The sequence below is a fragment of the Dermacentor albipictus genome, chromosome 2 (assembly GCF_038994185.2).
Source record: "Dermacentor albipictus isolate Rhodes 1998 colony chromosome 2, USDA_Dalb.pri_finalv2, whole genome shotgun sequence".
NCBI classification, from domain to species: Eukaryota; Metazoa; Arthropoda; class Arachnida; order Ixodida; family Ixodidae; genus Dermacentor; species Dermacentor albipictus.
Window position 1 is genome coordinate 174,322,708 of NC_091822.1, and position 14,719 is coordinate 174,337,426.

Here is a 14,719-nt window from a genome sequence, read left to right on the forward strand (position 1 = left end):
CCATCGGTGGTCCGGCGGTCCAGCGTGCGCGGTGCTGGACACGCGTGTGCAGCCTGGAAGAGCCTCGAATGCGCGCGCGCGCAAGTTGAGAGAGGGGACGCAATTGGAAACGTTACTCGCGCGTTTCGGGAAAAACCGGCCCCTGACAATTAGGCGCATGCGTCCGGCCTTTTAGCGAGCCGCTGAGGCGTAAGAGGAGGCGATAGCGGGGCAGGGCCACGACAGAGGAGCAGCTCTCGTTTCTGTGTTCCCATGGAATATGTAATGACGGCCGAGTGAGGCCACGCGCGCGCACGCGCGATGCATGCAGCAGGCTTCTATATACATATACTATATACATACAAGCGCAACACCCCCCCCCCCCCCCCTGCTTCCTCCATAGCGTAATCGCAGACTTCGTATGCATATCGCTGTTGCCGGAGACGCCAGTAAGGAAGGGGGGGGGGAGGGGATGTCAGAATTTAATCGTATTATTTTCGATCCGCGACACAAACTTTTGCCGCTGCCAAAGAATGTGCGCTCGGATAAGAAGGAACATGGCCTTCGAAGAAACAACTCGAGCATCGAAGAGTCCTCGCCGATCGAGGCGATCGCCAACAGAAAGCACCGAATGGGAGAAATCGTGATCCTTTCTCTCTGTTTTCCTATTTCCTTTTTTTATTGTTTCATTTCCTCTGTTGTTTTGGTTCGCTGGCGGCCTTAGCTCGCTCGAAGATGGAAAGTTTGCTAGAGAAAGAGAGATTCCGAAACGGGGACGGCGTCTGTGTGTGCGTGCGTAACTTGGCGACGGCGACTCACTCGACGGCGAGATGGATTGCCCACTTTGGGGAGCGTTCGCGGACCCCTGTACATAGCCTCTGACCTTCGCGATAAGGAGAAGGTTTTTTTTTTTAGTTTTTAAATATCAACGGTGACTCTAGCGATGAGCGATAACTCGATGTTATTTCTACGTATCTCATGCGGCCGCCTACAGGCATGGGAGTGTAATCAAATGGAAATGAAGCAGGTATGTCCAGCTTTTCCTCCGCGCATAGGACGGTCAACGTTGAAGAAGAAAGAAATAAGTCAGGCTCACGACCATAAAATGTGAGCAGTTCTGCCTGATCACCATCTCGCTTACCGTAACGTAGCCTGTGTAGCCACATTACAGCTCAATATAGGTTGCATTTCATTTCTTATTTTCAACTTCGTTTTTTATGCCGTATCGTATTTGTTAAGTACTGACCCGGATGTCTTGAATAATTTAAGCGGCAGGCTTCAGCTTATTAAAAGGTTTTTCGTGGATACGTACTGAATAACGTGTTATTGTGGGTTATTGTAGAGGAATTCAGATACTTCCTAAACCACGAGTCACGGACGTTTTAAGAGTATAACGCCAAAGGCACTGCATTACACATACAGCAAATTAACTCATTTACAGCAGCTTGTCATACCTTACCAGCTAAGAAATAATAATTTCCTTCCCATTTTCTAAACATGTATTCTCTATAGATGGAAAAAAAGAAAAAAAAACAAGAAAACATTCATCGTAACGAGTCCAATGTCACTGTGCATTTGACATACGGACTCGAGGTGCAACTCTATTTCCGACCGCTCCTTGCTCAATGTTTTCGCGTGTACCCATTTCCTTAATATTGATCAGGTGACAAAAGCGACGCAATAACCTTTAAAATAAAAAGGAAATAATGAGAACTAGAACAAGTGTCTCTACAAACAGGCGGTTCTGGTAAATCGTAGGCAAAGCGCAGCATTCTTTTTTGGCCATCCAACAAAAAGTGGGGCTCGATCTGCGCTTACCTATCTTGTAGTCCGTTATGTCGTGCGTCGCGGGAAACATATGGACGGCTATTCTGGTACGCATCTTTTTCTGAATGGCGCGCTGATTTAGCTATTTGTTTTTCTACAGCCGTTCTGCCCTGGCGGACGCAGTATTTTATGCAACCATACCCGCTTAACCAGGCCGGCCAACGGGAAACCTCGAAGCGGTTTCCCAGGCGTGTTAAGAGGAAACGCCTCTCTCGGCCAAGCTGACCCCAACCCTAACTAATCGAACTGTCTCATCGGGCCTGGTGGTAAACACGTTCTGCGCTGAGAGACAAAAAAGACCGCTGCAGCAGCAGTATCTACGTTTCCTTTTATTTAGGTCATTCCGTGCGAATGTCTCTGGCGCGCCGGAATTGTGATCCCCTCTCTGGTCAAATCGGAATGCCGTTCGTTCAAGGAGCCAGAACGTTCCTGTCGCGTCGATTTGTTTCTTTATTGACCGGCTAAGTGGAAAGTGATATGCGTCGAAAACTTGACTCTTACGCTAGTTTATTTTTAAGCTTAATCGATACTGTCGCAAGATCGTCCCACGGTCTTGGAGTCTGTCGAGGTTGTTTGTCAGAAAATCCGCAGTTTCCAGATCTTGCAAGCTGGTTGCAGATCTTGCTCCTCGAAGAACGTATGTTCATTCCAAGGCACTTTCTTCGGTATCCCCTTTTTGCAATGCGCCAAAAGTAAAAAAAAAAAGCTATAGATTGAAGATAAAGCGCTTCCTCAATCAATCAATGTACCAGCACACGGAGCTTTCCTAATTTCTGCCACTAAAATAAAAAAAAATGAAAATGTTTCCGCTTTTACTAAAACGATGACGCAAAGTATTCACTTTCATCCCGATTCAAGGATAATTCCATATTTTGTCAAGGACACTGCCTTAAGCGCGGTTAACAACAAGCACCGAAATTCCACGCTGGGGGCGTTCCAATCAGACCACAAGCGGCATAAGAAAAAAAAAAAAGAAAGAGGAGGAGGAAAAGTCAAACTTGTCCTTATAGGCGGACACTTCGCTTTGAAAAATGCCTTGCCGCGGAATGACCCATTTTCGTTTTTGGTTATTCCCTCTACGCGGCTCACGCGCTGTGCTTATCTCACCATCGCTAGTCCATTCATCGCGGCGCTGCAGGGCGAAATTCATGTCCTTGGCTCCGAGCGTGAAGCAGTGCTTCTGCGACACCTATTCGTGCTCTCGCGTTCAAAGGGACGACGTCGCACCACGTGGGTTGAAAAAAACCACGGAAACAGGCATGTATAATTCGACCCGTCGACTCCCAAAAGTAAGTAATTCGAAAACTACGAGAAGATTGCTGCGAGGCAACGAGTGTGCGTACTCATACCGATATGCAAGCAATATAGCCACCGAGGCATATATATATATATATATATATATATATATATATATATATATATATATATATATATATATATATATATATATATATATATACACGGACGCAAAGATAAAGCGATCGCTTAATTTGCGGGGCTGTTTTCGCACCCAGACAAGAAAGGAGAAAAGTAAAAGTAGTCGCGACAGGAGAATGTAACCACACCGAAGCAATCCATACGCTTGAAACGCCTGCGGATTAAGGTTTGGTCGCGGAATAGTCTTTCCCTTTTTTTCTATTCCGTTTAGTTTCTTCGTTACTCGGCCCGCCCATACGTTAAATCTAATCACACCGTGTTGGAAGAAATAGCGCGATGCATGCAGATGTCCTTGAGCTCGTGGATTACTGAGCTTCGACACCTTATCGGCGCAGTTTCGCGCGGTCGAAATGTCTCAGTTTGAGCACGACAAATAAAAAAAAATCTTCAAGGTATGTAAATGCATAACTTCAGGGTATGTAAATGGACCGAGAAATAAGAACAAGATAAAAAAAGAAAACTATGTGGGCAGCCGACAGACGAGCTTACTTATAGAGTCGAGGCCATACCAAGACTGGGGGAACTAATTAGAAGAGTCAGAGCAAAGGAAGGGTTCTCGCGAGATGTGGAACGCATTGGCTTTCGTTGGTTGCGATTATAGTGTATACCATTACACATTATACGGGCTTGTTTGGGAGATTGGCGTATAGCTATGGAACGGAGCCTGGATAAATTCTTTTCCTTTCCTTTACCACTTCTGTTTCCCCCTCTTCAAGCAAAGTAGCGTAGGCTATCCATCTGATAGCACGCGAACTTTAGTTCAGTTCAGCTTATACTCCGTGCTGTGAACTAAGTGCAGTGCGGCTTAGCCCAGGGCTCTTGTCTCTGCAAATCGGTGCCACCCCCCCCTCTCTCTCTTTCTCTCTCTCTCTCTCTCTCACACACACACACACACACACACACACACACACACACACACACACACACACAGAGAGAGAGAGAGAGAGATCAACAGAGGGAGAGAGGAGAGCACATTCTGCGTGGAAAATATAACCAACATGGTTGTTACAAGGCATAAGGAAAGAGCATCAAAAATAAAGAATGACAGTGAACGAAAGCCTATAAATGGAGCTGATTCTCGCCTATGCGTCCACCAGTGCCAGGCGAGATCACGCGCGCATGCCTACGAATAATCACAATAGCGAGCTCCGCAGGACAGCAAGCGCGCCTGCGAACAACAGACTCAATATCGGATTCGCGCCAGCAAGCAGACGCGCGCGTGTTGTATACCGCCCCCATGCTCACTCCTCGTTCGAGCCTTCTGCTTATACTTCGTCCGCATTTTTGATTCACCAGAGACGCGTCTGGCCGTAGTTGGCTTTCCATGCGGCTGTTCCCCGTCTTTTCTTTATTATTGCTGTTCTCGACTCCCGATCGAATGTCTTCGGCCAACTGAAACGTCCTCGTCCATGCCATTTCCACCACGCTCAGAAACGCAATCCCGTTCAAATTACGACAGTCACGCCACGACTGGCGCGATGGGCTAGTAATAAGAGCGATGCCGCACTTGCGCTATAGCGAAGGAGCTGCCCACTGGATGCCTTGTTTGGCTTCCCGAATGCGTGCTGTATACTCGACTGTGGCTTCGTTAACGCAGATAGCCCGAATGGAATAAACAGCCTGATGTTAACAGCGCAAAACGCAGACGAGAAGACGAGACGAGAAGACGACGTCTCGTGTCCCGTCTATATTTTGCGCTGTTAACACCAGCACGGAAAACCAACGAGCCCAAGCTGCTATTCTAGCGGAATAAACAAGCCGCCATTATATGAAAAGCGACATCATGTACGTGACTTGAAGATCGGCGAGCAGGCGCCACGAGTATGAAATCAAATGAACATTATCTTGAAAGACGAGAACAGAAAGCGCGCGAGTGGTTTACAGGATGATGTATAGAAATGGAGAGATCGACGTCGGTCGAAGAAGGCGTGCCTGATGCTGGAGCCAACTTTTCGATAAGAAAAGGCAAGTCCCCTTGTCGAAACACGGGCTTAGGCATTCCTTGTTCGAGCACTGTTGATAACAGGAAACAAGCATTCATTCGGCAATATGTTATAGCGATTTCCCGCTGATTTCGGGGAAGTCAAAAGAAAAATGATGACAAGGGATGAAGCAGTGGCATGCAAATGCAGTGCTGCAAATGCATACAATCTTACGTCTGCAACTAAAGCACGACTTCGACGTCGTCGTACCTCTTTTTTTTTTTTTTCGTTTCTGTTACTGTTTTGGGTTCCCTTAAAACACTAATACGCTCGGCAACGTTTAAGACGTGATAAAGCCTAGTTTGTTACCAGAACAAAACTCGTCGGTTTAAAATGCGGAACTTATCAAACGCATAGATTGTCGGTAACTATCAGGCATACAAAGAAACGCTACCTTAAATGCAGCGAGATGCATTCTTTACTCTCTCGCTGGTTACCTTTTTTTCTTCGTAGTCTATCGGTGTAAATTTTTTTTTACCACGTCAGCGCCGCTTAACCATTTACAGGGTAAGATTAGAGCCGACATTTGTACGAACGCGAAAGCCCTCCTTTTCTGTTTTCTTTTTTTTTATCGTCTTCCACCATATACTTACAATCACAAAATGAAAATCGTTCCCCGTCCGCTTTAGTTTTCACTAAGACGACAACATCACTCACTGCAGAATACCACGAATTTAATGCCCACTGCATGCTCGCGTGCTTTTGATGAACGGTGATCACGTGACAGGACAGCGCATACACACAGCTAGGTATATACAAACAGCCTTCCCTCCACGTCTACCTGCTGTGCTTTCTATGCGTGCCATCCTTATATGGTCAGAAAATTCCGAGCTTACCCTTATTATTATTCTTTTTTTTACTTTTTCATTTGAATAGTGCCCGTCGGTCGAGTGAAGCAGAGCGAGATCCTTTTCCCGAACAGCCGTGTAATGGATTACGGCTGCCCTTCTGTCAACCCCTGCTATCGCTTCCCTCCCACTCCCCTCCTCCCCTGCCCGTGTGATCAGTTCTCCTACGATCAGTTCTCCTACAACGGCGGCGCCGTCACCGCTCTCGGACGTCCAAGACAAGCAAACAGAGCGGCTCTGTTCTTCTCCGCTCCGAAATAGGTCTTATCTGTTTTGCAAGGGATATAGCCAGTTTCACGGGCGAATTACGAAAAGGCAAGACGAAAGAAAAACGCAAGTTAACCCCGCCGGTCCGCGGCGGTGAAAGCCAAAAAGGGTCGATTCGTTTTCGAAACATCCTCGCGCTTGCCGCCATATCTGACTTTGCATATTCAACTAACTCTCGACGCGCTCCGATTTTAACCTTCCTCCTCCTCCTCCCGCCGGTGACCAGTTTGCGCGGTTTGCCGGCAAAAAGATAACACACCGCGCGGAGGACGGGACACAGGTCGAAAACTCGGGGAATGAATGCCACCCGCTGTACCGACCACACGAATGCGCGCTTTCTGGAAGGTAGACAAGACGGTGAACAGCACCATAAGAAAGAAAGAAAGTACAAGAAGAAGAAAGGAACAAAGACAGCATCAGCATGCGTGGTCGGCGATCGTTGCCTCTACCAATGGATAAAACGAGAGAAGAGATAAATTAGTGGACTGGCCTTCTAAATACTGGTTTTGCTTCGATTATTGCGTTCGTTCCGTCGTATATATAGCCTTTCTTCTGCATCTTTTTTTTTTTCTAGGAGCAAGTGTAAAACTGTAGCCACGCTGTTTGCCGACGACATATGTAAGTTTTGATTAACAGGACGTTTGCCTGCCGCGAAATCTGCGGCTGCATCCGGCGCGCTAACGACGGGAAGGACTATAGACGACGTGTCTGCAGCTCCTGATACAGCAAATAAACAGAAGAAAAAAAAAACGTGGGAGGAAACAAAGTAGCACTTCGCTTTGCCGAACTTTGAGGGACATCGAGGAGTTGCCCGCTCTAGTAAGCGTGCATTGACACGACATGAAAAGGAGCTTGCTGTCAGCGCGCCATGGTATATACAATTGCTCGTTGATAGTGTGTAGACGTGATTTTCAAGTGGTCTTCGATGTATTGGGCAGAATAGCGCGAGAATGCGATGCTGCACTTTACGCTTCTTTGGTTGACGAAGTCGAGTGCTTGGTAGAGGCAGAACTTATCAGGTCTCAATTATCTAAGGTAAAAATAAGCTTGTAGAAACGCAGAAATGGCTGATTAAATTATTAACTGCAACCCGTTGCTACCTTATTCCTAACTTTCTTTCTTTTTTTTTAAGGATTACGTTAAACATTATGGGCGTTGAGTGTCACCCTCTACTTATTTTCTTCGCAGCTGAGCTATGCTCGTCGCCTCTATCAGAACCTGCGGCGTCGTAACTAAACACCTGAGGCCGCTTTTATTTACTTTTTTTCGTTCTCGTAAGCAATATACGTTACTCCGCTGTTGCGAGGATGAGCCTCGGTTTTTAATTAACTCCCGTGCGCGACCGCGGATTGCGCCAGGTCACATCGAGCGCCTCGCAAATATATATGACTTATCGACGCGGCGTCGCCAGAAGGGAAGAAAGAAAAAAAAAAGTAAGGAAGACAAATTCGCGTTTGGAAACTACAGTATATTAATTACGCCCAAGGTCGTGTTCTGGCTTGTATCCCCGTTTCCATCTTGCTTCCTCTTCTTGTCTCTTCAGCCTGTAGGCATGTACGCACGAGGATGCACGCGCGCACACACACACACAAACGCGCACGCACACAAGGGCGCTGCCCACTCGTACGTTTGTTCGCTGAGCGCTGTGACCACTCAATTTGGGACCATGCAGCGCCGATGTCATCGCCAACGAATCTATGGCACGCAGCGCGCTGTGAAAGCAATTTTTCTTCGAACCGTTTAAGCGGTATCGTATAGTTGTCCGATAGCCAGGCTTCTGTTCGCGGGGAAAGTATATGGAACGCCCGAGAAAAATGATCCGGGTATTCTGGCCTTGTAATGAGTTCGATTAGCACGAAGGACGCATGCGCGGAATTGACCTGACCGTGAAAGGAGGCCGCGCGCGCGGCGTCTTGCTGGTGGGCACCGGCAGCGACAACTTGACGAAGTCGCGAGCTGGTCCGAGAGCTGCGCTCGGAGAGTGCGCCTGCATTGCATGCGTCGCGTTTCTTTAATACCGGCATACACGTCTGAGCTATAAGGAGCTCATGCATGCCGCCGACAGAGTTATAATGGAACTCGTTCTGATGAGGTTCCACGACGAGAATTTCGTCATTATGCGAGGAGTGCAACAAGGATCGTAGCGCGAATTAATGACATAACTGCGTCATTATAGGTTGCTGCGCCGCTGTGACTTGCACATATGAAATAAAAAGGCACTCAGATACAAGCGACGCGTACAGTATTTACTTACGTTTACCAAAAAGCCCAACGTAAAGCTGTTCCGAGACGTAAAAGGAGTCCTCGAACCAGTTTATAATTTTTGGTGACGTGTATACGCCCGAGTGGAGCAAAGCTTTTTCCCACATTGAAAACATTCTTTTTTTTCCACGTAAGCACAAGATTAACTGGACTTTTTCTATGGGTGAGTTTACAGGTGAGCTATAGGTGAGCTTCTATAGGTGATATATACAGGATCAGGTAGAGAGCCTATATAGCGCTGTCCTTTTTCGAGCCGTTTGTCTCACGAAGGATAGCTGCGTTTCTTGTGTTCTAGCTCCATTTCCCGCGTGGTATCTGATTATCATTCCAAAAATCGTCATAGAAATTTTTCTATTTTCCTGTTGAGCGCTTGTTACCTTTAGTGGACTTTTTGTTGACATGCGATTGATTATTATGTAAGGTTTTTGCAAGGGTACATACATAGAAAGCCTCTGAGGCAAGAGTCTCGTCGTAAATGCAGCCCCTTTTTTCTTTTTGCTTTTCCTTCCGTTCAAACTAGCTTCTCGTGATAAACTCACCCGCCGCATGGCTCATAGTAGGCACAGCTGCGAGCGGGCTGCTTCCGCCGCCGCTGGAAGACGATGACGAGACGGGAGCGTTGGCCAGAACGCCGCCAGCGGCGAGGGTGCTGTTCAGCGCCTCGGGCGCCATCTTTCCGCCGAGGGTGGCCAGCGTCAGCAGAGTGGTAGCCATGTCCTGAGGAAGCATCGCCTGTGGAACAAAGTCGGCAGCGTGAGAAGTCGTATATCTTTTTTAAAATCGGAACGTCCATGTAAGTTACATTGAGCGTAGAAGCCTATAGCTAGAAGTTGTCAGCGAAGTCGTCGTCCACATACAGTACCGTTCAAGGATTCAAGCAGTGTTTCGCATCACTAGCAACATAGTGTTCTAGTATATATGACGTGCAAGTATATTGTCGTCATCCTGTTTTCATGTGGTCACCATAGCAAGAAACCACACAAGTATAACTTTAACGCCACGACGCCAATGTCAGTGGCATCACAGCCCGTATGCACAAAAAAGTTCTTACGCTAAAGGTGTTCGAAAGGACAGGCGCCAGTCAGTCGCGATGTTGGACGTATTATTATAGGTGAAGGTAATCAGCGAATAGAAAACAACACCCAAGAACGAAAAGCTTAGCGAATTCGGTCCCAGGTAAGTGCTTTCAGCAAAACTACATCTGCACAGTATTTGGTCAAGTGTCCTAAGGTGTTCTACTTGTCTACTGGGGTTCAATTTGCGGAAGAAGCGTAATTGTAACCCAGATACACTTGGTTCTCTTTCGCACAGGGGAGTCGTTCACCGCCGCCATCTTTTAAACGGATTTTCGACGCACAATTTCTCGCAAGATGCCGACACCAAATTTCATGTATAGCAGTGCATGTCGTCACATGTCGGCATAACTCGCGAGTGCCAATATGTTGCGTAACACATAGAGGCTACCGCGGATGAACACATTCCACGCACACGTATATAGATGCTCCAAACAGGACTCTGGTAACACCGGCGCTAGTAAAGCCGGCCTCACGATATGTAAAGATATGTGGAGAGAGAGAGAGAGAGAGAGAGAGAGAGAGAGAGAGAGAGAGAGAGAGAGCACTGCGCTTTGACAATGTACTGAAAAAATACGCGTATCTGAAAATGAATAACAATCGTGGGAACACGGTGAGCATGTTTAGTTTTCTTTTTCGACGTTGGTTCTCTCTTCCGAGTCCAGAAGAACAAGAAGCGCAAGAACAAGAAGAAAAAGCGGCTGCGCAGGACGAACAGCTGAACGCTGACCATCTGTGTTTACAAATACTCTCTCACACACTTTTAACTTTTTTCTTTCCCTTCTAAGCCCTGACCAAACGGTCGAGTAAACAGACGAGAAGGCAAGAGGAGCGCAGAACCATTGTTTTGACTGTAATTATCAGCGCTTGGAGAACAAGCTCGCCGCGGTGGAACACGCGCGAGCATGCGCACTTACATATGCACACGCACGCACACGCAATCCAGTACGAGTCACAGACACGCAAAGGCGACTGCCAACTGCTCCTTAGATGCGCGTCTGGGGCGTGGCGCTGTCTTGCAGCTTACATGTAACACGTGTCAAAATTTCATCCTCGGCGTTCTTTGTTTCTCGCGCAACAAGCACGTTGACATTTTCACCTCTCGGCCGGTGAAAACAACAAAGTACCTGTACAGTTACTAAATGCCAAATCCTGATGGAGGCCCCCAAAGTTCCTACACGACTTTCAGAAGAAAACAAGGACGCACACATCATGACGGAAAGAACACTCGTGAATAGTCTGCCGACTGAAACAACTGGCCGTTTTATCGACACGAAATACGCGAAGCAGGTACAGCAGCGCGGAGCTATTGTCTGAGCCTTATGCTGTTGCACGTTCAATGGTGTACAGCGTGTGCCGAAGCAATTAGTAAACATTTAGTTGCTATTAAGCAGAGTCCGTATTGCTTCGTTTTGCACGATGCGCCCATCCTTGCTGTCCGCAGAAAGTCGTATTGTAATGTGGCCGAGTTCAGGCGAAAGCAACAGCTCAGCATGCGAAAAATATCAGTTTCGCAATAACAATGAATGCGATAGCAACATGTTAGGACATTACACTAAGTGTAAGGCTCGTCGCTGTAGTGGCAGCATGAATTGAAGTAAACGTAAGCTGACTAAGTAAAAACGAGCTGATGTGGTAGGGGTCCTCCGTTTGAATCCTGCCATCGGGCAATGTCATTTATGTTTATTAATTAAAGCCTTCGTCTTTCTCAGCGACTTTACCACAGCCTCTTCTTATCGGCTATATCTCAAACCTCTTTGCTGGGCCGATCCCGGAGCTAGTACGCAGCGACGCCAGAAAGTTACATCATATTTAGGTTCGAGCCCCGTTATTGTTTCGCACTTAGAATATTTAAGTCTGAGAAGATTTAAGGTGAAAGGCACGCGCTGTCGGTGCTTTGTTTCATGACATTTGTTTGTGGGCTGCCATTCTCAAAATTCTGAGGAATAATTTGGTCAAGAATGTAAGACCCGGTATGAGCAACTTTGGTAATAGAATGGTGTTCCAATTTAGCCCGCACATAGCGCGTCACATGGCATGACGTGGTATATAGCATACATTACCTAAATATATATACAGAACTGCACGGCGACGGCGACGGCAAAAAATTGCTAGGGGTGTCCCTATAATTGCTATCACAATAAAAATAAATACGTAAAATACCTCTTTCCCGCCTATACAAGTATTACAATAGAGAGTTTTAGCTTGCGCGTTTTTACGGCCAGCGGAGCGGAGCGGACGAGCGCAGACGCCACTGCGCATGCGCACGTCGCTGGGCCGGCCAGCGTTTTTACGGAGCGCAGCTTACGCCCGCTGGGAAGCCCTCTCCAGCGGAGCGATAGGCAGCGCGCGAGCGTGCGTAAAAGCGCGCGGGCGTGTATGGGTATTCAAGATGGCAGCCGTCAACACAAGCGCCGGCGCTGCTGCGTTGTCGACGGCGACCGCTGCTCAGGCCCGTTTAAAAGTTTAACCAAATAACTAACTAAAAACGCATAACCTACCTTTATTAAACAGTTTCAGCGCATTATTAGCAGGTTTAATTGATATTCTTTTCACCCTAACTCGAATTGTGACCAATAGGTGGAGCAGCAGAGCAAGTGACTCTACTCCGCTCGAAAAGACGGGCGATCCGCCCGGCTAAAACTATTTTCTTGCGCGCCTCTCCGCTGGTGTATCCGCTCGCCCGCTCCGCCCCGCTGGCCGTAAAAACGCTCAAGCTAAAACTCTCTAATGTCACTGTCGTAAAGGTCGATAGTAACTGTAGAAATTACACAATTAATGAACACAAGCGTTCTAGAGCCCAACAGTTCTACAGCGTAGACCAGTTCTCGCTTGAACTGCTGAGGCCGCTTCGCCGAGAGCAGTGGGCACTAAAAGAGCCGTCCGAAGCGCTATATGACGGGCCGAACGCGGGAGATGGCGGGCAAGCCGAAGCTGCCTTTCCGGGCAATGTATGCGCTTTCCTTCGCAAACTCCGCACTTGGCGCCACGTTTGAACAAAAGAAATGGATACACAAAGGCGCGATGCCCCGTCGGGTCTGTGTGCGTGCGAGGCTGAGTTTACGCCCGCGGCCCTCTTGAACTTTGACGAACGCGCCGGCAGCACGAAAGACCCGAGACGCCTACAGTCTCAAGCGCGGCGAGGGATTCCGAGGTGCAAAAAGAAAAGAAAAGAAGGAAATGAATAAAGGAGGCGGGTGGAAGAACAAAGAAATGAATAAACCAACGAATCCGGCGGGGGCCCCCCACCACTAGACGCGCACTCGTCTCGCATATACGAACTGACCGGCTGGCTGGCCGCGTTATCGGCTCGACTAGGTTCTGCGTTTAAAGTTGTTCTCCTTTCTTTTTCTTTTTTTAACTATTGTGCTCGAATCGTTGCGTTCCTGAAGCGTCGAGCCGCCCCTCGTCCTTACTTTCCCGGGATCTACCAACCAAGGCTGGCTTCTCTTTTATTTCGAGCTTCATCGCGTATAAGAGGGAGAAATGCTTCAGTCAAGGTTGAACGCCTCGGCTCGACCCTTCGCGCCGCCTGGTCCGCTAATAAAGCTCCCACGAAAAGGAGCGGACTCGAGAGGGAGGCGCAAGGTTTGCTTTTGTGTGTAGGCGCCGTCCAGAACAGGCGTCGTAGTCGCTGCTGCTGCTGCTAAGCGGGGCATAAGGCGCTCGCCTTGCCGCGTATAATAATTCAAACACGGAAAACACGCACACAAGCGCGCTGCAGCCGCGAGACAAAAGCCGAGGCACGAAGGCAATCAGGGCCGGACTAGTGTTGCTGCTGGTCGTCGAACAATCAGAGAGATTAATGGGGCTCGCCTGCGAGTTGTTAATGAGTGCCGATAAAGCGGGGTGTTCGAATCCCGGGTAAAGCCCATAACGCAGATTTCACTGACAACTCCATCAGCGAGCGGTCAAGAAAGAAACTCCGATAAAAAAAACGGGCCTCTGGCATGGCCATCTCGTAGTGTTCTTGAATTCCTGACGCATACGGGGAGGGGGGGGGGGGGGGCAGTTGGCCCCCCGCACACACAAAGCTTGCGTGAATATAATGGCAGTGTGCGAAGAAAAGCCGCGAGTAAATGCGCGAGGTCTTAAGTGAAACATGAAGCCTGTTGCAACGTTACAGGAGAACGCAAGATGTTCGGGTGGTTGGAAAAGCCAGAAGTGAATAAAGAACTGCAGGCTACCCTGTATGAAGACATTAACAACCTGTCTTGCGAGTGCGCGGGCAGGATAATGCAAAGCAAGCGCTGCGTGCACTTTGTATCGGCAGTATTGTTCCCGTTCTCCCGGTTCAACCTTTGTAAGCGGACGACTTCATATTTCATCGGATAACGAGGACTCAAGGTGTATGCGTACCAGCCCGTACGAATTAAAGTAGAGCTTGCGGTATTCTTAATCTAACGCACAATACACGAACGAGTTGAATATGTCCCAGTTCGTGGAGTTGCTTGGGGACGTATATAGAACGCACCATCCAGTTGAAAAAGTGATCAAGGTTAGATAATGGTACGGATCGAACGAGCAAAACCTTCTGAATTGTCGTAAGATGCGCGCCTCTCTTACCACTCTAACAAGACCTTACATGTTCATATCGTTCAGAGACACTTGTATGTGCAGTCTTGTAAGCCGGGGCTATTTAAAGTTTCTAGTCGTTGCAACAACAGCACTATGCCCTATTTATGTACGACATAGGAAAGTACAAGAGAGAATGCCGCGTTGCGATTTAAACGCATGTCTTCTTTGCCTCCTGTTTGAAAAGCGCTGTCCCGAACTCGTATTAAAAAAGCCCTTTTTATTCATGCAGCAGCCACACGGACGCGTCTTAGCGCGCTTCCAGACGCCTTTGCGATCCATGGTTCCCATACAGAAGAAAAGCACCAGAAACATTTTCCGAAATTCCTGGTGGCGCTTTTTTTTGCATCCGCTAAGCTTTCGCGTCATTTGAATGGGGCCGCTTCAAGCAAGCGCGTAGGCTTGTAGCCACATGCAGGCGCGTGGTTGGCGCGCGCATGTGGCTAGCGCCTCAATATGGCGGGTTTCA

General features: G+C 48.0%; 1 protein-coding gene across 4 annotated transcripts in view; it reads right to left on the reverse strand.

Annotated features, from left to right (window-relative positions):
- The window catches only part of LOC139056302 (zinc finger protein castor homolog 1-like), a 599,701-nt gene that overhangs the window by 22,655 nt on the left and 562,327 nt on the right, over positions 1-14,719 (reverse strand). For all 4 annotated transcript variants that reach the window (XM_070534445.1, XM_070534447.1, XM_070534446.1 and 1 more), the window contains one exon: positions 9,142-9,334. In XM_070534445.1, the coding sequence (XP_070390546.1) occupies positions 9,142-9,334 (193 nt within the window). The remainder of the gene's footprint in view (positions 1-9,141; positions 9,335-14,719) is intronic.